The 27,983-nt window shown below is 36.9% G+C and overlaps 3 protein-coding genes across 7 annotated transcripts in view; 2 read left to right on the top strand and 1 right to left on the bottom strand.

The window, feature by feature from the left end:
* The window catches only part of LOC127935744 (H-2 class I histocompatibility antigen, Q9 alpha chain), a 273,397-nt gene extending 262,569 nt beyond the window's left edge, over window positions 1-10,828 (bottom strand). Inside the window, exons 1-3 of one of the 2 annotated variants that reach the window (XM_052533881.1) lie at window positions 10,105-10,542; window positions 8,805-9,065; window positions 6,013-6,291 (exon numbers count right to left, since the gene is read on the bottom strand). In XM_052533881.1, the coding sequence (XP_052389841.1) occupies window positions 6,013-6,291; window positions 8,805-9,065; window positions 10,105-10,153 (589 nt within the window). In that variant the 5' untranslated portion in view covers window positions 10,154-10,542. Of the gene's footprint in view, window positions 1-6,012; window positions 6,292-8,804; window positions 9,066-10,104 lie in introns of both variants that reach the window. The other variant, XM_052533883.1, reaches the window with a different exon arrangement.
* A 787-nt stretch (window positions 10,829-11,615) lies between these two features.
* On the top strand, window positions 11,616-16,513 carry tapbp.1 (TAP binding protein (tapasin), tandem duplicate 1). Its single transcript, XM_052533879.1, has 8 exons — window positions 11,616-11,804; window positions 11,893-12,087; window positions 12,695-12,943; window positions 14,018-14,377; window positions 14,492-14,815; window positions 15,007-15,108; window positions 15,646-15,674; window positions 15,790-16,513. The coding sequence occupies exons 1-8, from the start codon at window positions 11,744-11,746 to the stop codon at window positions 15,799-15,801; spliced, it is 1,332 nt and encodes a 443-aa protein (XP_052389839.1). The 5' UTR covers window positions 11,616-11,743; the 3' UTR covers window positions 15,802-16,513.
* A 2,121-nt stretch (window positions 16,514-18,634) lies between these two features.
* daxx (death-domain associated protein) lies at window positions 18,635-27,730 on the top strand. Of its 4 annotated transcripts, none has more exons than XM_052533851.1 (12): window positions 18,635-19,013; window positions 19,668-19,726; window positions 19,952-20,188; window positions 20,848-21,216; window positions 22,042-22,173; window positions 22,404-22,520; window positions 23,677-23,908; window positions 24,055-24,224; window positions 24,964-25,120; window positions 25,227-25,704; window positions 26,444-26,549; window positions 27,302-27,730. In XM_052533851.1, the coding sequence occupies exons 2-12, from the start codon at window positions 19,712-19,714 to the stop codon at window positions 27,359-27,361; spliced, it is 2,073 nt and encodes a 690-aa protein (XP_052389811.1). In that variant the 5' UTR covers window positions 18,635-19,013; window positions 19,668-19,711; the 3' UTR covers window positions 27,362-27,730. The 4 variants fall into 4 exon arrangements, with proteins under 4 accessions (XP_052389811.1, XP_052389813.1, XP_052389814.1 ...); XM_052533853.1 differs by having other exon boundaries at window positions 18,673-19,013; window positions 19,955-20,188; XM_052533854.1 differs by lacking the exon at window positions 18,635-19,013 and adding an exon at window positions 19,048-19,213 and having other exon boundaries at window positions 19,955-20,188.
* The last annotated feature ends 253 nt before the right edge of the window (window positions 27,731-27,983 follow it).

Here is a 27,983-nt window from a genome sequence, read left to right as displayed (position 1 = left end):
AGAGAGAGAGAGAGAGAGAGAGAGAGGATTAATTCACATTTATTGTTACAATTGACTTATTGCTGGAGATTTACAAAAACTCAAACAGTACTCCTTTTTTTAAACCTCAAGATCAATTATCATTCAATGTAAATAATACTTAATTTATTAACCATAGTTCACTAAACTTTGGTAGAGATTCCACCATCTTGTAACATGCATACTCCACCCTAATTTGAGAAGCTACCAAACCTAAAAACATAGGAACAACGCTTATTGACCTTTGCCCCAACAGTCTGTTTTTCTTGACTTCCAAATAGCCAATTTTGCAGTGCCAGATAAAAAATGTATTAAAACTGTGACATTTTTCTTTTGAATTGAATACTTTGGCATGAAAATGAACAATTGAAAAGAAAAATATGCACCCAGGGACAAAAAACAATTGCTTAAAAAACCACAAAGATTAACCAATCGTTAACACTGCAAAAAGAGATGAAAAATGATCCTCCACCTGTCCGCTTGTTGATCAGACATTTGTACAGGGTACACCAGCTGCCTTTAGGAGTAAAATCAGATCCAAAGACCTGTGTCCATCTTGTTAAATAAACTCCATTCAAAGATTGCATGTTGGAGACTTTAATACATATCAAATAGAGAGATTTCTTTCCAGCAGAATCAAAACTTTCCAGAACTGGTGTTTTCAGAGTCAGTAAACAGCTTTCATCTTCTACCCAGTCGTCCACAGCCGTGCTTACATTGATTAAGGAAAAAAGATGACCATACCCCTCAACCCATTCATTTAGGACATCTGGGACTTGATAATCTGTGCTCAAGTTGTAAAAACAGGATCGATTTCACAAGGCTTCTTTGGCTCAAGTCTTTCAAATCCCAGCTTATTGCACCCAGGCCACTAACAGTCGTTCTCGCACATTTTCAGATGACAACTGTCTTGCAGATAAAAAGGAGTTGAAAAACAATGGTTCCTCTAACAACCAATAACCAGCAGGTTTATTAGGTGATCTTGATACAATAAAAACCTTCCTGGCCTCCAGCACAGATCTGTAAACAGGGGGAAGATCCACCATTTCTTTTTCTTGCAATTGCATTAAAAACAAATGTTTATCAAACCTCATTCCACCTGCCCTCCTTAAAAGAGCTGTTGCAGTGTCCATCCAGGCAGAGTTTTTATTAAACAAGAGTCTTTGGGCTGTTTGCACCAAGCCCTGATATCCACCAAGCCCTCCACACCTTCTTGTACTGGAAGATACAAAGCGGCTGCTCGAATCAAGTGTTGTCCTGACCAGAAAGAGGTCAGCAAACCCCTTTGAATGTTTTGAATCAGTCCTGTAGGCAGCTGCAGTACGCACAGTGTATGCCAAAGAGTAGAAGCCACTAAATTATTAGCGACCAAAACTCTTCCTCTATAGAACAGCTGGGGTAGCAACCATTTCCAGCGAGACAATCGGGTACACACTCTTTCCTCTAAACCCTCCAAATTTAACTTTTGAAACTCACTTTTCCCAAAATAAATACCTAAAATCTTTAAACCCTCTTTTTTTCTTGGAAGACCCCCTGGCAACTGTGGAAGCTTTTCATAAGAAAACTGCCCTGCCCAAAAGGCCTCACTTTTATCCCAGTTGAACTCCGAGATAAACCAGGGGAAAAAAAAAAAAGTTAAGTGTCCAAGTCAGTCTTAAGAGTCTAAGGGCCCTATTTTAACGATCTGAAACGCAAGTGTCAAAGCGCGAAGCGCAAGTAAGTTTGTGGGCGGGTCTCGGCGCTGTTGCTATTTTCCCGGCGGGATAAATGGCTCTTGCGCCCGGCGCAAATCTAAAATGGGTTGGTCTGAAGTAGCTTCATTATTCATAGGTGTGGTTTGGGCGTAACGTGAAATAAACCAATCAGAGCGTCATCCAACATTCCCTTTAAAAGCAGGTGCGCAAGTTCCATTATGGATTGCTATTATTATGGCGTATTTACCAGGCGCACGCCAGGAGCGGTTCACAGCCGAGGAGACTGATGTTCTTGTAAGAGCAGTGAAAGACAGAGAAGTTGTGTTGTATGGGGATGGGAGAAACCCACCCAAAATACACCACAATGATTTCCGTCATCTCACGTGTTAATATTTTTTTTAGTGTAACAATTTATGATTTGCAAAAATAACTGTTGCATCTGTGTAGATTACATGAGAAAAGTGTATGCGCGTTGTGCACGCTATACATTATGGTCAAGCATGCGCCCTTAAAATAGCAGAATGAACAACGCGCAACGCGCCACTGACTTTAGACTAGGTTTTTTCTGGTCAGTGGCGCAATTGTTTAATGGAACAGCAAAATAGCACCAGGGATTGTTTGCGCCGGAACACGCCTCCTTTTTTTGCGCTGAACCGCCCAGGGAGCGCAAGTTCATTCACTAGTTTAGCGACGTGCTTCTGTGGAGGGAAAAGCGCGCTTTGCGCCGGTGCAAAATAGGAATGACACATGCGTCGGTGTACAAAGTCAATTGCGCTGGGTGCAAGATAGGGCCCTAAATCTGTTTGAGGCAAGTCTTGAATTAGCGCTTCGGCACAGTCAGTATCACATTGTTCAGCAGCATAGAGACTGGAATAAACAATTACTGTATGATGCCTCATCTCTGTAATATTACTATTCACCCTCCCATCAGGAAAGCGAAGACATGACATTTGTTTCACTTGTGCCGCTTTGTGCTCCAAATGAAAAAATAAGCACTAGCAGCATCCATGTCATTAACAGAGACAAACTGAGACCTCACAAGAGCTCCCTTCACCCTTTCATTCAAATACAACCCCAGCTCTCGTTTTTTTCTTGCAGGTTGTTAAACAGATTAGGATCATATCTATTAATTAGATTCACCTCCATATTTTATATGTCCTTTTCAATTGACTGAATAATTACTCTTAATTTAATAGAGGAATTTGCAGAATGTTGCAAACAAAACATATTTCCCGCCAAAACATAGTTCCCACCACTGTATTAAATTTTCAAAAGTGCCTTTACACAATCTCCACTGTTGCCAGAAAATTTCAAAATATTTACAACAATTAAGATCCTGAAGCAATTTAGTGTTAAAATGACAATAAGACGACTTCTTTATACACTTGGACATATTTATAGTAAGAGAAACCAAATGATGATCTGTATACCCTACTGGGGTGATAAAACAATCAATACTCCGACTACTAATATGATTGGACATATAGTATATATCCTATCCAATCGAGCAGTAATGGCTCTATCTGTCATTTTAATCCAAGTATATTGTCTCACTTGTGGATGTTTGATCCGCCACTTATCTAAAATGTCTATTTCTTGAACTATTTTTGATAATTGAGATGAAGACTGAAGGTGAGGTTCTTCATTTGTGCTATCAATAGTGAAATTCTCAGTACAATTCCAGTCACCTCCTGATTATATTTCCATCAGCACAGAACATTAGAGCGTTTCTTGACATACTGAAAAAAAAATTAGTCTTCCATTAACAGGTTCCTCTTTTTTAAAAACATTAACTCTTAGATCTGAAGAAAAAAAGATTGCCAGCCCAGCACTCACATTCATTTTATGGCTAAGTATATTGCCCTTTCCACCATAATCCCCACTCGAGTTCATTAGCAATATTGGTATTTCTTGAAGGAAATAACATTTAGTTTTTTATTCTATTGTTTTAAACACAAGAGCACTCTTACATTCATCCCTTCCACCATTAATGTTAAGTGAGCCAACACTCAATACTTCCATCAAAAAAACTGGAAGAAAGAGCAGAAAGTCAGAAAAAAGCAGAAATATTGAAAAAGACACCATGTGATGCATGAAAAGTTCAATTACTACAGTACTTTTAAACTTCTCTTTTTCTCCATTTTCCAATCCTTTCTAACTGTAGTGCTTCTTTAACGAAACCACTTATTTTCCCTCAGATCAACCCCCACATTCTTCTTAAGAAAAGTAACTGACTTCACAAATTTTTCAACCTGCTTTCCAAAAGTATTATCTAGAAACTGATCAATTCGCTCTAAAGTATACAGAGAGAGCTCTTGAAAGTTCTCTTCAAACCCACACTGTGAGCAAGAGTCCATATCCAGCACAGAAGCAGACTCATCTGACAGACCCTCCTCTGCTACTGTCATTGAGTATTCGACTCTTCTTTGCACCACACACATACTGAGCAGAACTAGTACTTTGAAACACATTCTCGTTACATTTATTGTCCTGTTCAACAACTAAATGTGCTTTACCCTTAACCATCTCGTCATCAGCATTTGAACTTGTTGCTGCTATCACCGGCATCTCTGAGGTATTCACTGCTACATTTAAAGCTATATTTACCTCTGCCTGCTTTACCTCCGTGAGGCCTGTAATCTCCTCCTGACCCGTTTGTATAGATGAAACCTGAGCGTCAGTCTCTATCACATTTACTGGCTGAAATTTTCCTGTTCGCGATCTTCATGCGGACACATCTGCTGTTTATGGCCAACATCACCGCATTCAAAACAGTGTAAACTTCCGGTAGTTGCATAAATCATATATGCTCCCCCTTCATGTTTTATACGAAAAGAAACATCAAGTGTACAATCTGGTGATTCTAAAAACATGTAAACCTGTCTCCTAAAAGACATTACATGTTCAATGCAGGGTTCTTACACCCAAAAACAATCACAATCTTACCAAACTGGACTAGTTCACGCTCTAATACATCCTCAGAGATGAACAACGGCATGTTTGAAATCACAGTTTTACTAGATGCATTATGTAGTGGGGTAACTTGCACTAATTCATCTTTATTGATTTACTGACTATCGATCACTTGATTTACAAGTTGTTGTTGTTGTTTCAAGACAACGACTACAGCTCTATTCATTCTGACACAGAGCATATTTTCTCATATCCTACCTTCTCTCCTACCGCGACTAAAACATCCTCCACTGTCACTCCGCCCTCCGGCATACACCTGAAGCCATTGTGCAGAGAGATGGATGGCATCTCCACATGGAACGCCATCCTCTTCTCACACGACTCCCACTTTTCCACAAAAAAATAACTAGGTCCAAACCATACAAAGAAAAGTAGAGAAAAAGAAAAAAAGAAGAAAAAAAAACCTCCCAGCATGCACCACGTTAGAGAGAGAGGGACAGAGAGGGAGAGACAAAGAGAGAAACTAAAAGGTTGCTCTATATTTCTTCTCATAATCTGTTGTTGTAGACCTGAGATAACATCAAGAGCTTTCCTCAGCTAAATAATGGCTTATTAATCAGACTGATGGCTGTCAGATTGAAAAGCTTTGATATAAACACCTCAATCAATCCGACTGAGATCTGAGGAAATTTCAATCAGAATAATTAAAGGGGACGTATAATAATCTGATCAACAGAATAAAAATCAAGCATCTTCTCAGAATCAAATAAACCTTGTGAACGTGTGTGTCATGAAGCGTCTGATTATCAGAGCCCTTTATAGACCTATTTACATATGATTTACTTCTTGTGAATATGCAAGTATATTTATTTATTTATGTCTTACAAACTGGTCCATGAAGGAGACTGAATATTTAATAAATATTTATTAAAAAAAAAACAGCTCTGACATATTTGTCAGCTTTCCTTTTATGTATGACATCAAGGCAAAAATGACAATTACACTCCTGTAGCTCCAGTGATATTCAGTTCTGATGCACTGCGCATGATCTGAAGTTTTTTTTTGGATACATAGATGATGAACATTTAAATGAAAATGTGAACTGGATTGCAAATGGTTTATTTAAACAGAACTTTCATAATCTGAAACTGATTGGATTTGTTCATATTGACAAAAAATATTGCATGTAAACATATCCATCTTTTGGTTTATACTAATAGGGATTGACACTCTTCTGGCCTCATGTTTGTGTTGGTGTAGTGTTACTATATGTATATAAAGGCAGAGAGAGTAAAGGAGATACAGTCACATATAACCAAACTGTTGTTGTATACAACTCTTTTGTTTCCTGGTGAAAATGTAGTGCTGTAACAACTCATATTCCTACCTTTTCTCTCCAGAGTTTCCTTCCCATAATTCACATACTTCTGCACCCACTCAATACATGTGTTCTCCAGATATGCTTTCCAGTATTCTGCTAACTGTCTTTCTTGAGTCTCCCATGTGTTCTTGGTAAGGACAGCTTGAGGACTAGCAGCAGTCCAGGTGAGGGTGCTCTTATCCAGACTGAGGAAGTCCTCTCCATCATAACCATACTGATAGTATCCTCGTTGGGTGCCATCATCATCCAACTCACAGCCGTACATCAGCTGCCACGAGTGAACACCTGAGAAGAGAGAAACAACATGATAAATCATACTCACCATTTTTAATTTCTTCTAATATAATCTTAAGACTTGATAACTGAGCAGAATTTACACCAAACTTACAACAATTATAGTTAGCTTATGGACCGGTTGGTACTAAAATATACTAGTATTCAAAAGAAGTGAATAGATGAACATTATTATTACATGGTTCTCAACGAGATTCCCTACAAGAGATGACTCCGATTCATGACTTTATATTTGAGCAGAATTTTTATTAAAATATTCTTGGGGAAAAAATATTTATCTGGACATAAATGTTGTCATTTTTAAGTAAATTATCATGTGGTGATTTAGGGGGAAGTGACTGAGTAAATTGAGATGATACTCTCAAATGTACCAGAGATCAAAAAGGGATCTCGGAGATGGAGAATAGTTGAGAATATGTTGAGCATTATCTCTGGAGTCAGCTGTCTGACTCTGAGTGGCCATATAAGTTACTAATAAGTAAAATGTCATTTATTTGTAGATTATCAAACAACTTGGAAAACAGACAAAACCGAAAAGGCAAGAAGTATTATTTGAGGAAAGGGGCATGCTGATATAATAGGCACAGACCTGTAATGGAACTAACTTTACACTGCGCTGATGCAAATTCAGATTTTTGTGAAAAAGTCTAATTAGGAAAATAACCGTAATGGCTTCTTGATGAATTAATGTATTATGAATCATTTATTTTAAATCAATCTGTCTGTCTTCACTGGGTTCTGTGTGTCTCTGAGCTTCAGTACAGTTCATTATTCCTGATAAACAATGAAAGTCCAGCTTAGACTGTACAGCAGTTCTTTACCTGAAGCTCGTGTTTATGTGGAGTAGTTTATGCTGGTTTACCTGCTGGATCTGCTGATGAAGGAAGTTAATATAAGGTTTCAGTTCACTGCACTCTGATCTAGTGAGTGCCTCGCTGTCTACATAGAGAGCTGATATTTGAAATATTACAAATATCACTATGCAATGAAAAAGACTGAACTGAACATTTCTGTCCTCAGTGGATATTAGTGTTTATTTAGCAAACACATCTTTAATACTGATAAAATAAAATAAAAATAAAAGATATTGTAAATGGTATGTAAATGGTAGCTGTAATTTACAGGTGCTGGTCATATTATAAGAATATCATCAAAAAGTTTATTTCACTAATTCCATTCAAAAAGTGAAAATGATTATAACTGACAACTAAGGAAAAACCCAAATTCAGTATCTCAGAAAAAGTATAGGTATATTACTTAAGACCAATACAAAGAAAGGATTTTTAGAAATCTTGGCCAACTGAAAAGTATGAACATGAAAAGTATGAGCATGTATAGCACTCAAAACTTAGTTGGTGCACCTTATGTCTGAATTACTGCAGCAATGCGGCGTGGCATAGAGTCGATCAGTCTGTGGCACTGCTCAGGTGTTATGAGAGCCCAGGTATCTCTGATAATGGCCTTCAGCTCTTCTACATTGTTGCGTCTGGCATATCGCATCTTCCTCTTCACAATAAGAGTTTAAGGTCCGGCGAGTTTGCTGGCCAAATAAGAATAGGGATACCATGGTCCTTAAACCAGGTACTGGTAGCATTTGCACTGTGTGCAAGTCCTGTTGGAAAATTAAATTTTCCATTAAAATTAAAAAATCAGCAGCAGTCCAGTCCTTTTTGTCTTGAGACGCTTCTGACGCTGTCTGTTGTTCAAGAGTGTCTTGACACAAGGAATGCGACAGCTGAAACCCATGTCTTGCATACGTCTGTGCGTAGTGATTCTTGAAGCACTGACTCCAGCTGCAGTCCACTCTTTGTGAATCTCCCCCACAGTTTTGAATGGGTTTTGTTTCACAATCCTCTCCAGTGTGCAGTTATCCCCATTGCTTGTACACTTTTTTTTCTACCACATCTTTTCCTTCCTTTGCCTCTCTATTAATGTGCTTGGACACATAGCTCAGTGAACAGCCAGCCTCTTTTGCACTGACCTTTTGTGTCTTGTCCTCCTTGCGCAAGGTGTCAATGGTCATCTTTTGGACAACTGTCAAGTCAGCAGTCTTCCCCATGATTGTGTAGCCTACAGAACTAGACTGAGAGACCATTTAAAGGCCTTTGCAGGTGTTTTGAGTTAATTAGCTGTTTAGAGTGTGGCACCAGGTGTCTTCAATATTCAACCTTTTCACAATATTCTAATTTTCTGAGATACTGAATTTAGGGTTTTCCTTAGTTGTCAGTTATAATCATCAAAATTAAAAGAAATAAACATTTGAAATATATCGGTCTGTGTGTAATGAATGAATATAATATACAAGTTTCACTTTCTCAATGGAATTATTGAAATAAATCAACTTTTTGATGATATTTTAATTATATGACCAGCACCTGTATTATTGCAAAATAGTCAAAACTAGGAACCACCCCCCACCCCCGAACCTCCAGGAGAGATATTTCACTGTCAAGTAAAACTAATGGCTTTGTTTGTGTGTTTAGGTGGGTTTGTGATAAACTTACCAGCTGACTGGTTGAAGAGTCCCTTCATGTTTTGGATGACGATTTTGAAGGCCTGATGTGCTTTAATATCAATCTGAGCCTCTCTTATCCAGTAATCGTCACCCACATTCTGTCTGATCCACTCTGTCTTTGGCACAGCTTTATTTGTGTTGCTGTCAAAGTAAAAAAACTGCTCTTCATCGACCAGACCAACTGCAGTGAACTCTGGGAAGTCATTGATTCCAGAAACACCAGTGTAGAAGTATCTCAGAGAGTGTGTTCCTGTGGACAGAAAGAATATTAGTCATCATCTCAATTAGACATCGCCACATAAAACCTGTTCAGAATCCAAACTTTAAGAGTTACATCAACACTGAAATTCAGAATTAGGCTATATTAAAATAATTTTTTAAAAGAAAAAATAAAGAAAAATTACACCCTGATATAGCCTTCAAAAGGACTGTTTATTATGTTCATTTTCCAGATCTTCCTTCCTAAGTTGCCTAAATTTACATTTGAGACCTTGTCAGGTGTACTTAAAATATAGCAAGATGTAGATAGGGTAATATGTCATCTGTAACCTATTACATTTCTAAAGTAACCTTTCCAAAACTTCTTATGATGAATCTCTTGATGTATTAAAGCATCTGCTAAAGCAATAAATGTCAATGTAAATGTTTGTGTCATCTAATGGTCAGAACACTGCTGTTAAAATTCACTTTAACCTTATGATAAACAATTTTTTTTTTCTTCCCAGTTGATCTTTGGGTCTTTCATTTCCATTTGGATTGTTATTCTGGTGTAATGGGCCTTTTTCCCAACACATAGTAAGATAATCAGAAAGCTATAATGTTTATTCCTAATAAATAATAGATTAAAGTGTAGAAGGTTTATTATCAAGTAGCTCATTATCTGTATCTGGGAAGAATGTATTTATTTATTTATTTTATTACAGGCGCATGTTTTGAAATACACTCCAATTCCTATTCTCCCGTTTCTCAGCATAAATATTATTCTTATTGAATATTGTTTATTATTAAAATGTTGTTATTATTATTGTTATTATTAAGATTAGTAGTACAGGTAAGTCCGTTTTTTGAGCAAATAATAATGTAATCAGAATATAACGTCGTAGACAAACATGAATTATACGTTTAAAGTATGATCTTTAGGATTTTGAAACATTAAAATATATAAAATATCGTTTTTGAAAGTGTCAGTAAAACGAATATTTGAATTTAAGTGGGCTGTTCATGTAACGGTTTATTTCAGCGTAACAGAATAACTCTCAAAAAACGTTAAATGAATCTAAGTTACTCACTAGCACAGGCCAGATGGGCTCCAAGGAGCAAAATCACTACATGCCACATTATTTCTTTTGCCTGAGAAATAATTCCTTTCAGAAAAACGTTGTAGAGGATTTAATTAACAAAGCTGTCAAAGACACATCGATTGTCTTCTGTAAGCTGGTAAGTTAGTCTCCGACTCAGACATCACGCACATGGACCGCTGGCTCAACGTCTGATGCATGTAGGACACAAAAGTGGAAACACTTCAGAAGTGTCGAAGTCGTCATCGGATTGGTTGAATTATTTAGGATTTCCGTGAGACGTGAGTGTCGCTTTGTATAATGTTATGCCTGGAAACGTAAATAAATGACTGTGTAAAGCCAACCGCACTTTTTTCTGTCTTGCGCGTGTAATCCTGCATTTACGGTACGGGTGCTGAGAGCAGTCAAAATGCAAGCTGTCATACACATCTTTCCTTTATAATTTTGATTATTTTACCTAATTAATACACATATACACCCACAAATATGAAATAAAAAATATTAATATTAACATTTATAAACATTAATAAACGATTTATAATAATTAATGTACAAAACAAACAAACAAAAAAAAGTATTTAAATACTAAACATTTCAAATAAAGTTAAAATAAGCAAAAGTATAAAGGAAACGTGTGTATGACAGCTTCTTTACATGCATTATGACTGCTCTCATCACCCGTGCCGTAAGTGCATGATTACTCGCGCAAGTAAAATAAAAAAACGCCTAATAAATTGGCTTTGAAATTCTAGCCAATCGATTTTCTCTACAATTCTGACGTCACCAGTTACTATGCGTTATATCATGCACTGGGTTTATCATAGACTTGAAATACAAAAATAGTAATTAAATGTTTAAAGAATCAGTGAGACATATGCCTGTGTTAGAACTGAATATTTTCTCATTGGTTATATGTTTTCAACTTTTGCTAATGTAATGCACTGAACTGCTTGTCAAAATGCTGTAAAATGACTAATATGCACATGCTGTATTATGTTTTTGCTTGTTTGTTTAACAAACTTATCCCATGTTTATCTATTTGTTAAATCATTTTTCTCAACTGTTAGAATAATGTTTCTTTATTTTTTCTTTGTGTAATTTTTAAGGTTTGCTGTACAGTCTTCGCCATTTTTTAAAAACGATATGCAAATAAACAATGCATAAAACCACGCTGGCTACACAGGTTTGGGTAGCAGGACCTCTGTTGATTTTATCTCTCGTGTCCTTATCTGCACTCTGTTCTGACAAACCACGTGATATCACAGTCATGCTAAAACACTGTTGTTGGTTCAGAGCGCCATCTAGAAGAGACGTATAGCATAAAATATACAATTCATAATGGAGAGAAATGCGTATTTTTAGTGCGTGTATATGTTCTGAGAGGTTACAATACCTTTAAATAAAAAAATGTCACACGACAGCAGAGTATTACATTTAAATTCCACAAAGACTGTGCTGGATTGTGTATTAGCTCAAAACAAAAAGCAGTGCGCAATGCGCATGCGCCATGCAACTGAAAGTAAAACTGAGCGAGAGCTGCACGAATGTTTCGGGGGAACCCAACAGATCTTTAATACGCCAAACAGGCACAGTTAAACAAAGAGTTAGCATTTAAACATTAACAGCAACGATGCCTGAGATTTCGACCATTTATAAGATATCGATCATCGCTTTTACATTGTTTTTTGGTGGTAAGTTTTGCTGCATTTTAGTACTCAAAACTAAATCTTATGTGTGTGACCAATGAACATGATTCACATAATCTCTCTTATTTTGCAGCTTCCGGTTCTGGGTGTCCGGTTCTGGAGTGCTGGTTTGTTCAGGAGAAACCGGGTCATGGAGGGGGGTTCTCAGTGCCAATGAGTCAAGAGAAATCACTAATGTTCATCAAGACTGAAGTCTACAGTGAAGAGAGCTTGTCTGCACTTCATCCGCCTGCAGACATCAGCCCATCCAGGATTTATTATGTGTCTGGTCAGTAACAATGCAGCATGGCCTTTTAAAAAGACATGTAACATCTGTAAATAACTAATCAAAGAGGATTAGTTATAATAATCCTCTTTGATTAGATCCTCAAAGGGAAGTCGTGGCCTAATGGTTAGAGGGTTGGACTCCCAATCGAAGGGTTGTGAGTTCTAGTCTCGGGTCGGACGGAATTGTGGGTGGGGGTAGTGCATGAACACCTTCAATACCACGACTTAGGTGCCCTTGAGCAAGGCATCGAACCCCCAACTGCTCCCCGGGCGCCATAAATGGCTGCCCACTGCTCCGGGTGTGTGCTCACAGTGTGTGTGTGTGTTCACTGCTCTGTGTGTGTGCATTTCGGATGGGTTAAATGCAGAGCACAAATTCTGAGTATGGGTCACCATACTTGGCTGAATGTCACTTCACTCACTTTAGGATGTGTGTAATGTTATGCTAACTAGGTGATCTGTATCTACTTTAATGGTTATGGTATGATAGTATAATACTGTATTTAAAATCCTTTTCTATACCAACACGATCCAGCACCACAGCCACTAAACTATCACCTGTTTAAAGTTTGATGATAACTGATATTTAATGCACGGTTGTCCTCCAGATCCAGCTGGGACGTTCTGCAGCGCTGCTCTGAATCCACCCAAAGGCTCTGTGAACAAACCCAAATGTGAGATTAACCCTTTCATGCCTCACGCCTCCATGGTCAGATGGGCGTCTGCTCTCACTGACTCCGCCCAGAGTCCGGTCTATCTGCAAGCCGATTGGTTCTCAGTGGCAGCACAAGGGCTTGATGAGCAGCTGACGCTGTCCAATATCATGAGAGCGCCTTCAGCTTCTAAAGAGCCACAAGGTAAAGAGTCCAGGTTCATTTACATTTAGTCATTTAGCACAGGCTTTTGTCCAGAGTGACTTACAAATGAGGACAATAGAACCAATTAAACCAACAAAAGGGCAATTATATGGAAGTGCTGTGACAAGTCAAATTTAATACATGCAACAAAGGTTTATTTATATATATATATATATATATATATATATATATATATATATATATATATATATATATATATATATATATATATATATATATATACACATACATACACACACATACACATGAGCAGTAAGGATAGAAAACGAATAGAGAGTGCTAGAGTTAGAGGGCCAGATGAAGAAGGAAGAGATGTTTCAGCCGTTTCTTGAAGATGTTCCACATATATTGCAGAAAAAATAACATCCTATACATTACTGCATATAATAATATATACTGTATATTTGCAGAATTACATTAATAATAATAATAAATTATATTAATTGTGTATAATATAATTTAAGTTTCTAAAGAACCAAAAGTTAAGACCCCAGGTACAGTATCTCAAATATTGCATAACGGAATTTGTTTATATATTGGGTAAGTGCATAAAATAATAAATGGGCAGATTGTATAAATGATTATAATTAATGCATATTATATATTTTATAATTATTATCGGTAGCAGTATTATTAGTAGTATTATACATGGCTATACATAATATGTTACATATACTGTATATATATATATATATATATATATATATATATATATATATATATATATATATATATATATATATATATATATATTATTATTTTTATTTTTATTTTTTATTTATTTATTTATTTATTTATTTATTTTTTGTTATTATTGATTTACATTCCTATTACATTTTGCAATCTATAAAACTTATGATCTGATTTCATATTTTGTTTTTGTATTTTAATTTTAATCAATTAAAAAAATCGATTTGCATTCTATTAAGTTATTGCAAGGCATGTATCTTGGAATTTGAGTCATTAAAGTAAAGTATCTGTTTAACCCTTCAGAGCTAATGATGGTTAAACACTGTTTACTTCATCTCACTCTTTCCTCCGTCTCTCTTGAAGTAATCCTCAGTGTCTCCAGTAAGACTCCTGTGGTCCGCTCTAGACTGGGAGAAGCGGTTCTGTTGGACTGTGGGTTCTGGGTGGATCCGTCTTCTCCGGTTCATGGCTCTGGATTCTCTATCGAGTGGCGTTATCAGTTCCGCGGTGAAGGACGGCTGGTCCTCGCTTACGACGGCAAGAACGATCGGTTTGCAGAGACATCAGAGACCGGAGCCGATATCAACATCACAGGCCTCTATGAAACAGGAAACGCATCACTGATTCTGGAAGAATCTCAAGTGAGACACTCAGGAACTTACATCTGCACGGTGTATCTTCCACACCTGCTGGCTCAGGTAGCTGTGGACCTGGAGATAGTTGGTGAGATGCTTGTGTATGCTTGAATTATTATGCATATGGTGGTGTAATCAACTAGTTTATTAACTATTACAATTATAAATCGAATAGTGACATCAGTGGCTGTTTTCTTTCCAGAGCCTCCGTCTCTGTCCATCTACCCGTCTCCTCTTCCTCTGCTGGTTCCTGGGCAGGTGCTGGTGGTTCAGTGTGAGGCGTCTGGTTTTGCTCCTCACACTCTGGATCTGAGCTGGGAGTTCAGCGGTGCAGACGGGACGTCCCGGTCTCTGGGTCAGGGCAGTGTAACGGGGCACAGACAGGCGTCTGATGGCACCTTCAGTCAGAGCAGCCGTCTGGAGCTGGACTCGGGGAAGCTGGGACTCGGTCGTGGTGGAGAAGTCACCTGTGTGGCCAAACACGAGGGAGGAACACGACGAGCTGCTGCGACTCTCAATGTGATCGGTGAGTTATTCTGTCATAGGAAGATTGAACCTTTCACTGAAGATTAATAGTTCAAGAACATTGATGCATTGCTACTCTGTTCTTCTATATTGTTTTAGACTGCGGTGCATCTTCTATTTGCATTTCCTGAAGAATATTTCTGTCCGTCAGAATGCTCTGTAAGTGTTGTTTTGGTGTTTTGTTGATTTCAGGTGTCAGTGCTCCTTCTATTGAGGACTCGATGGCGATGGTCGCTGTTGCACTTGTTCTTTACGGTCTGATAAAGTTCCTGTCCTGGACATTTAGCTCTTCTGGTGAGTCAGTTCAGTAAAACCACTACAATGTTAATTTTTTTTTCTGGTTTCACTTTTGAATGGTATCTGTAGTAAAAAAAAAAAATTAAGATTTATGAATCAATAAGCTTTCCATTGATGTATGGTTTTGTTAGGATCGGAGAATATTTGGCCGAGATGCAACTATTTGAAAATCTGGAATCCGAGGGTGCAAAAAAATCAAAATACTGAGAAAATCACCTTTAAAGTTGTCCATATTAAGTCTTAACAATGCATATTACTAATCAAAAATTAAGTTTTGATACATTTATGGTACATAAATTTACAAAATATCTTCATGGAACATGATGTTTACTTAATATCCTAATGATTTTTGGCATAAAAGAAAAATAATTCCCCCCCCCATACAATGATTACTTTGGCTACTGCTACAAAAATACTCCAGCATTTATAATCTAAAATGCTGTACTGCAGTATATATAGACTAATATTTTGTTTGTGAAATGAGATGCCCTGATATGTTTTAATTATGAATTTTATTTATGATTTCTCATATAGACTCCAGTGAAACTGAACTAAAGGATAAGGTAAACAATGTCTTTTTTGATTAACTGCAAACAACATTCTCAAAAGTTTTAAATGTAATTCATGTAAGCTCATGTATAACTGTCTGCTTATTTGATATCTCTGTGTGTTCTGCAGAAGGAGAAGTAAACCTGGAGCTGGAGGTGATTTTAAAGGCTGAACAGTGTGCAGTGAAAGTGGTCTTGTAAAGAATCTTTTGAGAATAGTTGTATGTAATTGAGTTTCAGTCTTTGCTCACGATTTTTAGACTGCTGTATGTGTTCGCATAGATTACTCTGTGTAAGTTTTCTTTTTTTTATTTAAAAAAGCTGGTTATGGAAAATGCAGTTTAAAAGAAATCTGTACATTTTGTTATGTAAAATGTGAATTAACTGTATTTTAAATACTACAGCAATGTGGCCATCATTGTTTTTTCTTTGTATAAGTATGAAGTCACCTTATGAGTGTGAAGGGAATGTCTAATCAAACATTTGATTTCCATTTTAAACGTACTGTTTTTTTTTACTTTATCTGAAATAGTACAGAATAATAATAATCAAACTTCACAAACTAAAGACTATACTGCAGCATTCTTTGTAATATTTGAATTGTATTTTCTGTAACTAGTTCAAACAAAAACAAAAACAAAACAATAATAACTTTATTGGTTTTAATGTCATTATTTTGTAGCTCAAATATGGCTCCTGTATTTGAATTACTTTATTGTGCAAAAATGGTACAAACATGAGGAATAAAGTTTATAAAAATAATTTATGCAATTATTATATAAAATAATGAATATTTGTTCAATGCCTTGAACAGAAAGTGCAGAGTACAAATAAAATGCATTTTTTATTTCAAATTTCATTTTTGGCAAAAAACAAACAAACAAACAAATTAACATTAAGGATGATATTTAAATTTTGGCAAAATATAGATTTTTATTTTTTTTAAATGCAGAGAGAAATCTTCCAAATAAATATCTCTTAGTTTAATATACAGTTTGGGGGAAATTAACCAGTGCTTTTAATAGAAATACTCAGAATATGGCAGAGGCAAGTCCTTATCACTAACCACTTACCGATCAATGAATTACATTAATGCATTATTTTAACAATAGCTAACCTATAATAGCGTTTGGAAGGTAAAAGAGCTGTTACTAGATACACTTTTCATATTTCTAAGGATTTTGGTATCAATACTGATATCAAAACAAATAAAACTTCCACAAATCCTATAAACCAATCATTTGCATTCTTGTTTTTTGTTGTTGTTGTTTTCACTGAAGATAAATATATACATTGATTTATTATATTTACTTTTATGCATTGAGCAGACACTTTTATCTAAAGCAACTTGCAGTGCATTCAGGTTAATTTTTTTTTCCTTAACATGTTTCCCTGGGATTCAAACCCACAACCTTTGTGCTGTTACGCAATGCTCTACCACTGAGCCCAAATTCCATGAATGAATGAACAAAAGTAATTTGTTTTGCAATAATTTTAATAATTTAAATAGTAAAGGAAGAAATAAAAATGGGTTTAATTGTATATTTTTCTTTAATTTTTAAGTTATTTGTGTGCATTAAGTTATTTATTTATTTGTTAACAGGAGGATTTAAATAATAAACTGTCACTTCTCTTTAATGGTGACGTGCTTCCAACTGCTCTATTAAAAAATAAATAAAATAAATCTTTAATGAAGAAAACATATTAAAAACATAGATCAAGATAGCAGTTTATATAATTTGACCAGTGCAGGTTTGTGCTCTGATTGTTTTCTTCATATTAAAAAGTTTCCAGGTTTTATTAATTCTGTGTCCAGATTATTCTATATAATAGTAATGCACTACAGCAATCACTGAAGTGAAATATTATCTTTAGATGGTTCAAAAAGATATATGCCCTTGACTCATGGGCAGGGGCGGATCTAGAAAAATATTGATGGGGTGGCGAGAAGGAGGCAGGAATTTTTGAGGGGTGGCAACATATGGCAGACGTATATATACTGAATTTAGTCACAGTTATCACAGTTTGATGATAAATATATGTGCACACTACAAAAGGACACAGGCTATCATTTTCAAACTTAATCTCAGTTCATATAACGTATAAGTGACCATACCCCATAAGCACCACCACACTCACTAATGCATACAGTATGCATCGACATGTAATTAAGAGCATTATAAAAGGTTCAGTGTTATAAATATGTCAATTTATCATAAGAAACAAGACTTTTACAGGCAATGAAATTTACAGATGCGGAGACTCAGTTGATTTTCTTCTGGTTTACCTGCACAGCACTACTCGCTGGCCTCCGTTACACTGGCCAAATGGGTGCCCATAAGTAGGATTGTATCGTTGTGCCCCCCTTCCTCAAATATGATGATGAAAAAAACACCTACTATAGGGGTGAAAAAAGAACTTTAATCAAATAAAAAACTAAATGAATGAATGAGCAACTGGGATAGTGCCCCCTCTGGGAGTTGGTTCCCTAGGCAGATTGAATCAGTTCGGGAGTTCGGAGCGGGATCGCGAATCATTTGAGTCAGTTTGGGGATCGCGAATCATTTGAGTCAGTTCGGGAGTTCGGAGCGGGATCGCGAATCATTTGAGTCAGTTCGGGAGTTCGGAGCGGGATCGCGAATCATTTGAGTCAGTTCGGGAGTTCGGAGCGGGATCGCGAATCATTTGAGTCAGTTTGGGGATCGCGAATCATTTGAGTCAGTTCGGGAGTTCGGAGCGGGATCGCGAATCATTTGAGTCAGTTCGGGAGTTCGGAGCGGGTTCGCGAATCATTTGAGTCAGTTCGGGAGTTCAAAGCGGGATCGCGAATCATTTGAGTCAGTTCGGGAGTTCGGAGCGGGATCGCGAATTATTTGAGTCAGTGTGGGAATCGCGAATCATTTGAGTCAGTTCGGGAGTTCGGAGCGGGATCGCGAATCATTTGAGTCAGTTCGGGAGTTCGGAGCGGGATCGCGAATCATTTGAATCAGGTCGGGTGCTCGGAGCAGGATCACGAATCACGAAAGATTCGCGCTCGTAAATTTTCAAATTGCTGCCATCTGGGGTGGCAGCAGGGGTGGCAAGGCTTTAGGGTGGCATCACATCTGACGACATAAAGTACAATTCTGTTTGATGCCAAACCATACTACAGTGTGAACTGAAGAAGCGCACGCTGCTTCTGTAGGTCTCCTGTTCCCTGCACGGCGCTCACGAGCATCCGAAGTCCCTGCGTTGAAAACAAGCCGCAGAAGAAACGCGCAGCGCTCAGCCAATGATCGATCAGATTACTGTCCAACAGCGAATCAGTGAGCCTCATGTTGAGATCCAGCGCGGAGAGTTTCAGCATCTGAGCGCGTAAGTTCTTTCTAAATGTGTTTTTATTGATTGATCAACAACGAGGTTTCATCATAGTGAGAAAAAAAATTGTGATGCGTTTGTGAAGATTGTGAGGAACCTTATATATTATAAACTTCCACTTCAAGATCGATGTTTTAAGGCTTTTAACAAGTAAACGGAATGAAGCTGTAGTGAGTGACCGAATTAAAGAGCTAACGGTACTGTCTCCAGATCAACAGGCGATATAAGATAAAATATCATGAAATTATTAGTATTATAATGTCAAGATATCATTGACTTTAGTAATCCAATAAATCTGCTTGCTTCCGAAGTAAATCAAAAAGATACCATGGTAAATAGTTACCGCCAAAATGCCATAGCCACTGTTATTGTGTTATCATTGTACGTTATATTATTGTATTATTATTTTAAAGATCATTACTTATTATATATCTTCTGTCTTTTGTTTTTATTTTATTACAGTGGTGACAAATACCGTCCAAAACTATTTTAAAGAACATTTTATGAATTTATTTATTTATGACAAACACTCCAGCCAGTTGAGGATTGAACCCCTACTGGAAAATTATTTGCCCATAATATTACATTTATTAACACACAATTGTCTCCTGCTCGCGGATGTATTACTCTGATGAATATGTTGTTTTCTAGGTTCATCTCAGTTTGGACTTTGACTGTCTTGGGCCTCCAGTTTAATGCTCAGTGCTCAAGTATGTACAAAAAAACTGAACTGAAGTGCTTTTTATTTATGTTTAGATATTAAAAATACACTTGAATATGCATGGCAATGTTAAATATAACCCTAACAAGAACATAGACAGTCTTTTGTCTTGGTTATGATGGACATCAGCATTGCACGAGAGTAACTGGGATGTTTCCAGGGATTGGTGCAGTTAAAATGCAGGCCTGACACATCCACATATATTACTCCACAGCAGATGCTGTCTCCTCCCTTCCGGATGGCTGGAGCCGTGATGGACAGCATTGTGATCCTTGACGATGACGATGAAGAAGCTTCAACATCTGCATCTACGTCCTATTCTCATGCTACGAATGGCCAGCCAAAAATACCTGTGAAGAACCAGCCGACACACATCACACAGTCTCCGTTCGCCTCCGCAAAGAAGGACGCGCATGTCCTACAGAAGGAGAATGAGAAACTGTTTGCAGAGGTACGTATTTTAAGATAATTACTATACAGAAGAAGATCATGAGTGCAGTATACACTGACTACAAACCGCAAAAATACAGGACAGCACTTTAGAAATGTTGTCATCTGACATGGTTTCTAGTGTTTCTGCATGTCTTAAGAAGTCTCAATTCCCTCTTCCCTGTAAGAAGGCCTTAAAAGGGTCTTAAATTGGAGGATAAATTCATAATGTTGCATACACTGCAAAAAATATATATATCCTCCTCCTCAGTATTTGTGTTTTGTTTTCCAAAACAAACATCCTTCAATCTTAAGACATAAAGTCTTGTTTTCTGAGAAACTGAACATGGTTAAGTAAGTTTATGATTAAAACAAGAACCCATTTTTGTTATATTCTAGTTGATTCAAGTAGATGTCATTGTGCTTCTCAAGTGAATGAAGAATATTTAGACATATGTGCTGAAAAACAAAATCTATATATTTTGGAAGCTGTGTTTTCAAAATTCAAAGCATTGCTAATACAAGACATTTAGATTTAGAGAAGATGTAAAGACTTAAAGTCTTACATTTATAAACCGGCAGAAACCCTGTTTTTCTGTTATCCTTTTCAAATCTTATTTTTCCTCCTTGTTCGTCCCTCCCGATCCAACCCAATGCCGTCCCTTCATCCTGCTGCTCCAGTTTGTGGACCATTGCTCCAAACACTCGCAGGATCATCCGGAGGTCATGACCTACCTACAGACCAGATACTCCAAGGCGCTGCCGACCTTCCTGACATCGGTGGAGTTTCGTAACACTCTGGGCCGCTGCCTCACACGAGCCCAGGCCAACGCTGGCAAAACCTTCGTCTTCATCAACGAACTCTGCACCGTTCTTAAACAGCACACCGCTCGGAAGAGGAGCTCCATACAGGCTGTGCCCTCCCAGACCAAACCTGAGCAAAAGAGCAATGGGACAAATGTAACTGAGGAGGTGCAGGGTAAAGGAGAAGAGGAAAAGCAAGAGGGCGATGCCGAAACGAAGAAAACGAAAAGGGCTTCAAGGAGACAGGTATTAGAGCATAACTGAGAAATACACTGATTTTATATATTGAGAAGGTCGATTTGTGGACTGACTTGGATTACTGGTTTTCAAAAACATTGATTCCATTAACAGAGATTGAAAAATTCTTGTTGAGTCGTGTTTTATTTGTTGTGCATTCTGTGTTTCATTTAAAGTGGGATTTGGGAGATTCCTATTTGAAAGAAACCGCGTCTGATCTTAAAAGAGTTTGACTGTAAGAACTGTGAAGTTTGACTTTGTGTCGTTTTGCTGCACTTTTAAATGGAATACAGAAATATTTTCATTTTATACTTATTTATTTATTTATTTATTTATTATGAGGGAATGTACTATTCGTATAATGCATGCAAACAAATGATGATATTTTAAGTATATTGCACAATATTCCAATGCATGCCAGCATACAAAAAAATATACAGGTAATTTTCTGCCAGGGTGTTATCCAGTAGTTTTATGGATATTTCCATTAACCATGAAACACAATTCAAAGAAGTGCAAAATACAGGCAAAACACCTGTAAAAAAGAATTAATACAGTACATCGTGCCCTATTTTTACATATTTTTTTACAGTGTATTAGTAGGCTTCCACAGAACTGATCAGTTCTTAAAAATATTTGTTCGTGCTAGATCTGTACCGGTTTACTTATTGATGTTAAATATATTTTTCATGTTTAAAATGAATGAAATGAATATGAAACCCTACTGTTGTGCTTTATACTTCTGGACATTGAAATGAGCCGAGAGCTCTTTTGACTTGCGATATATATTCATGTGCGTTGTAATTTGTGTGTGTCTGCCATGTTCTGTTTCAGATAGCGTACCTGGAAAACCTGTTGAAGGTGTATAATGAGGAGATCCGACGGCTTCAGGAGCGGGAGCTGAGCGTGGAGGATCTGGAGAAGGAGGACTCCAGCTATATCCAGGAGCACAAGCTCAAACGCAAGGCAAGTCTATTCGTTCCGGTGTTATCCTTCCAGATTTGGTTCAGTTAAATTGAGAGTTCAGGAAAAGTTGTCTTTGCACGTTGTTGTAAAGGAATGGTCCTGTATGGACAGAGCAGAGTACTGGAAGTGTATGTTGTTGTTATAGTAAATCAAACCATTTGAATGCAGTCTAATGACTTTGAAGTAATGAGATTTTCTCAAGATCTCTAATGTTGTTTTTGTGCTCTCAGATGATGAAGATCTATGAGAAGCTGTGTGAGCTGAAGGGCTGCAACATGCTGACGGGTCGAGTGATCGAGCAGAAGATTGCCTACAGTGGAACACGTTACCCAGAGATCAACAAAAAGGTTCACTAGATTCTCATTGCTCAAAATAATGCTTCCTAATTAATTGCACAGCAAGGAATGAGGAGTGAGGATGTTTTCAGAAGCGCTATAAGCGGGGTGCTTGCTATCGAAAAAACTTGACAATAGTATAAATTCTCCTCATCTCAATTTCTGGGCATCTTGCATTATTAATACTTCTTATGAATTTCTGAAATAAGTGAGCTCCAGCCGCATAAGGGCACTTGAGCTCAGCTGATGATGCTTTGAAGCCACACTTGAGTGATCGAGAATATTCCAGTATACAAAGAAACAAAGTTTTTATTAGATTCCGCCATCCTCAATTTTTTTTTTCCTTGAATCTTTGCATTGGATCAGAGATCGACGGATTTGATTGATCAGATTGTTTGATTTGTTTATTAGCAGTCAGTTATCACATGATTGAAACTTAAAGCTGCAGTAGGTAACTTTTGTAAAAATATATTTTTTTCATAGTTTTTTAAACCTGTCATTATGTCCTGACAATATAATATGAGACAGATAATCTGTTAAAAAATCAAGCTCCTCTGGCTCCTCCCAGTGTCCTATTGCCATTTGCAGAAAGCCATCTGCTCCCTGTAAGAAACAACCAATCAGAGCTGCGGTCCGTAACTTTGTTTGTGTTCAAAATGTAGAAAAATGTATATAATAAGCGAGTACACCATGAATCCATTTTCCAAACCGTGTTTTTAGCTTGTCCTGAATCACTAGGGTGCACCTATAATAATTGTTTATATTCTGACTATTTTAGATTGCTTCGGGGGTACCGCGGCGGAGTAACCCAGTACCTTTGTGATTCTTCATAGACATAAACAGAGAGAAGTAGTTCCGGCTACGATGTTCTTCCGCAAGACGCAAGCAGTTCTCTTTATTAACCGCTAGAGCGTCAAAAGTTACCTACCGCAGCTTTAAGTTTGGCTGAAGAGCCATTCTTTGTAAACCTAAAATTAAATAGCACCAAGGCTTATTTTTTACATCTAGTGTTTTTCTTAAATTTATTCAAATTGAAAAAAATCATCAAATGAAAAATACACCCTCAGAAAGGTAGACATTGCTCATGGAATGAAATCCAGGGGGCAAATATTAAGAAAATAATGAATAATTAATCCTTTTCCTGTTGTCTTTTCTCATTGGTTTGTAGATTGAACGCTATATTAACAGTCCAGAAGCTCTATATAATCCGCCGGACTACACAGATATCCTGAAGGTGGTTCAGCGTGCCAGCGAACGCTACAGTCTCCAGCTCACCCGCAAACACATAACACAAATCGCTCAAGAAGCCTTCAGAGAGACGGGCAACAAACTACAGGAGAGACGCCATCTTGACATGGTCTACAACTTTGGCTCCCACCTCACAGATTCCTACAAACCTAGTAATTCAATTCAGTTCCTCTCCAATTCGGCTAGAAAACATAATCAATTCACATAATCAATTCACAGAGTCCATGGATGGACTCTGGTAATATTTATTAGTTGTACATTTAGCACACGTGGTAATTTTTCCCCTTGTTTCCTTCAGCGTTAGACCCTGCACTCGCTGATCCAGCACTAAATCGCAAGCTCCGCTCAAACAGAGACGTGGCCCTCAGCAGCCTGGAGGAGGTGATCACCAAATACGCCAACAAACAGGAAGACATGCAGGAAGAGGAAGTGAGGAAGAAACAAGAGAGAGACAGACAGAAAAAAGAGGTAATATATTCTTGTTTGGTCTTTAAATCGTTCATGCAGTGATTCTTTTCATTGGTTTGCATCTGCTTCATGTGCAGTATTTGGTTTTCTCCAGTGGAATAAGAAATGCCTTCAGTTAGAGAATCAAACGATGATGTAGAATACTTCAAATGTGATCAACTACATATTAAACAAGTAAACAAACAAATTAATAAATAGTATAATGTAATGTTTTTAAATATTTAATTATGATTATATTTAATAAATACAAATACTTAAATAAAAGCCTATACTGATGAAAAAACCTTTATAAATAATGTAAACAAATTAAAAATATTTTCTATTTTATTTATGCATTTTAAAACCATTGTATAATACGAATAATACATATCAAAATAAATAACTTGTTTCTTGATGTAAACAATGCAGTTGTCATAATACATAAAACCTATTTAAAATGTAAATCAAATATTTAAAATACATAAAAATATATATTCCTGTCCCAAAGGAAGAGAGGATCTCTTTGAAAGCGTAAACAGTCTTGAATATGTTTGTCCTTCCGTCCAAGGATGTAAATGGTAAATACCATTACAAACCACTATGTGTTTTATCAATAATATAATGACACATACTTAAAATAATTAAGTAGTAAAAAAGGAGGGAAAAAGCATATTAAGTTTAGAAAGTTTTGTGTGTCCCCTCCCTTGCCTCATCACAGCTGCTAGATAAAATTTAGCCCTTGCTTATGTCATACTTTCAGGCACTTAATGGGCATCAGAGCGACAGCAAAGAAAAAGAGGGGGAGGAACAGGAAGAAAAAGAGGAGGAAGAGGATGAGGAAGATGAAGAAGATGATGATTCCTCTGATCCTGACATTGAAGAGGAGATCCAAGCCAGTCAAGAACAAGCTGGTCCAGGTATGAAGTACATAAATCATCTTTATCTCCTTCCTTCATGTTGTTTATATGTAATAAGCCCATTCCTGGCAGGAAGCCCCATTTCTCATTTCCTGATGTCTTGCAGATGATGATGAAGAGGACATTGAAGAGGAGCAGTTGAACACCAGTGACACTGATCTGCCGATTGATGTGAACTCTCCTCTGTCAGTCAAATCATCGGTCCAGGACACAGAGGAGGATCAGGGCGATGATGACCAGCGGTCTCCAGCCAGCAGCTCACATGACGAGGGACCTGTAGAAACGAGCACAAACGGCAGACCTGTGAAACAAAGCCCTCCGTCCACAGAGAGCGTCAGTCAGGCAGAGACCATCAGAAAAACAGAACTCATTTCCACTAATCACATCCAATCTGTTTCTGAAAGCGCCGCTAACTGCACTGAGACTCTCTCAACCAATCAGGACTCTCCGTCATCCCCCATGAGATCAGCCAACTGCAGTCCTGTACCTCCAACAAGCCCTTTACTGATCGACGAAATGGGCAATTACAAGAAGAGGAAACGACCCTCGACTGAACACTACAATGGGAACCGCACACAGGACAGGTATTACGAAACAAATCGCACCAATTTACCATGAGAAGTTGTGTTATTAATAACTTATTATTAAATTATGGGGACGAAATGATGCGAGCCAGTTGAAAATCTATCAAAATATGTGACGATTCAAGTCAGCCGAGATGTAAAATGAAACCTGATAAAGTTGGGGGTGGGCTTTATATGATTGTGTCTCTGAGGGAAAAGTTCAGATAGTAATTTATTTTTTTGTCTTTGTATAAAGTATATTATGTAGTGTTTATAAGTCCAGCGCTGCTTTGTTTAAAGCAGTATCCAAGAAAACTATATTTCTGCTGTTCCACAAGCGCCACCTGCTGTCAGAGAGTGAATCTGCGTCTCATTCAGACCATATGCTGTTTTGGTTTCATGCATATACAGTATCAAAAAATATATTAATATTTTTATCATGATTATGAATCTTAATCTATGAATATTTATCTATTATTTTATTTTTTATTTTATCTGAATGGTTTTTTTAACCAAACTTTGGCTATGTTGATAAGTATAGTGAAAATGTTTCAAACAAGTAAAGAGATTACATAAACAAAAAAAAACACTAAATAATTATTTTTTTATTGAATCATCCATTGGTGGATGTCAAGATTTTCGGTGAATATTGATTTTCTCCTTTTGTGTTCTGGAGGATAAAGTCCGTATGGGTTTGGAGCGACATGAGTGTGAGAGCTGTCTTCATGCAGTGCTGTTTTTCTCGTTCTCTTGATCTCAGTGATATTCCTCTGGATACGGGTGTGATCTGCTGCGCTGGGGAAGAAAACTTGACCAGGACGATGATCAGACGCTCACAAGCCACACCACCGCCGAAGAAAAATAAGGTGCCTGTCCGTTTGGTTTTAGCATTGAAACATGTTATTATTACACCATTCCTGTAGCAAAAAGGCTGATTTTAAGAGCTCAGAAATATTTTACTATGACGGAATTCCTTTGCAACTTTCTCAGTCATCGCAATAAATTCTCTGCATTGTTTTCATTTTCATTAACCTAGTACAATATTATATATAAATATTTTGTACTAATGTTAATTTTTATCTATTTCAATTGATTTTTTATTTTATTTTTAGTCTACATTTTATGATTTTAATTTAATTCTTAATTTTCAAATAAACAAGAGAGAAAAAGTATATTATTATAAAACCTAAAAAAACAACAACTAAGCTTTAGTTCACTCTTTAGGGAACAAGTTTCATTAGTTTACATCAGCTTTATTTATTAGTTTTTTCTCCATCCAAATACCATCATAAACAACAGGCATGAATTTGTTGTGTTTCTATATAAATATTAGTTAATAAATGAAATAATCTGATTTTAAATGTTCAAAATATTATATTTATTAATACTAAAAACATTTTTGCATAACTGTATTCTATTACAAGCTGTGACATAGTTGTTGTTTCATTTAAATAGTTGAAATAACTGGCTTTGCACCAACGTTTTTTTTTCTATTCGATTTCATTTAATGCATATGTTTTTAAATAGTTTTAGTTATATATTAATACTGCGACTGAGCATTGCATACGGTGTTATAGGCCGATTAAAGCTCTAACTCCTGTCATTCCTGTGTTCACAGGTGAATGTGGCGACTCAGTGTGACCCAGAGGAAGTGATTGTTCTGTCTGATTCAGATTGAGTTCTGCTTGCATCTCAGTTATCATCCCGCTCCAATAGTGCCTGCCAATGTGAACAGAGAACAATAAATCGTTTTATTTTGGACTGGTTCAATCATGTTTTGAACCTCCGCCACTGAGACACAATGCCACCTTTTTATAGAAGGGGAAGTGGCGTTATTCATTCAGGCTTTTAAGAGATATTTTGGTCAATTGTAAATGGGTTTTGCCTCCGAACATTCTTACTCCACTGGTTTATCTTGTATTATATTTATGGTTTTAGTTTGAGGGTTTGGATGCAATCCTCGTTTGTGCCAGGAGTCATGAGGGGAAGTGATCTTTCCCTCTTCAACTCAATAAATGCGCTCATTTTGTGTAGTGTTTGACTTTAATCTGTGGACTGTGGATTTTTTTTAACCAGCTCTAGAAATAATTTTCCACAAGATATGAGCTACTTGACATGCTCCAATTTACAAATGCTGGAATTGTGTTTAGATTACATATTAAAGAAATAGTTCACACTATCTTTTTTCTTTTCTTCGTGGAATACACAAAAATATCAGTATATGGATTCACAAGGACATAAAATAAAGAATGAATTTTTTTTAACAGGCCTCAGGAGGCAGCTCAAAACACTTGATGTTT

The sequence above is a fragment of the Carassius gibelio genome, chromosome A19 (assembly GCF_023724105.1).
Source record: "Carassius gibelio isolate Cgi1373 ecotype wild population from Czech Republic chromosome A19, carGib1.2-hapl.c, whole genome shotgun sequence".
In the NCBI taxonomy this organism is placed as follows: domain Eukaryota; kingdom Metazoa; phylum Chordata; class Actinopteri; order Cypriniformes; family Cyprinidae; genus Carassius; species Carassius gibelio.
Note: the sequence above shows the minus strand (reverse complement) of the source record. Positions and strands in the feature narration are given on the sequence as shown.

Excerpts from the sequence above, each read along its gene's own strand:
- tapbp.1 (XM_052533879.1), top strand. The coding sequence starts at position 11,744 with ATGCCTGAGATTTCGACCATTTATAAGATATCGATCATCGCTTTTACA. Across the intron at positions 11,805-11,892 it reads TTTTACATTGTTTTTTGGTG|CTTCCGGTTCTGGGTGTCCG; the intron begins GTAAGTTTTGCT and ends CTTATTTTGCAG. Across the intron at positions 14,816-15,006 it reads TGCGACTCTCAATGTGATCG|GTGTCAGTGCTCCTTCTATT; the intron begins GTGAGTTATTCT and ends TGTTGATTTCAG.
- daxx (XM_052533851.1), top strand. Across the intron at positions 23,909-24,054 it reads CACAGATTCCTACAAACCTA|CGTTAGACCCTGCACTCGCT; the intron begins GTAATTCAATTC and ends TGTTTCCTTCAG. Across the intron at positions 25,705-26,443 it reads GGGAACCGCACACAGGACAG|TGATATTCCTCTGGATACGG; the intron begins GTATTACGAAAC and ends TCTTGATCTCAG.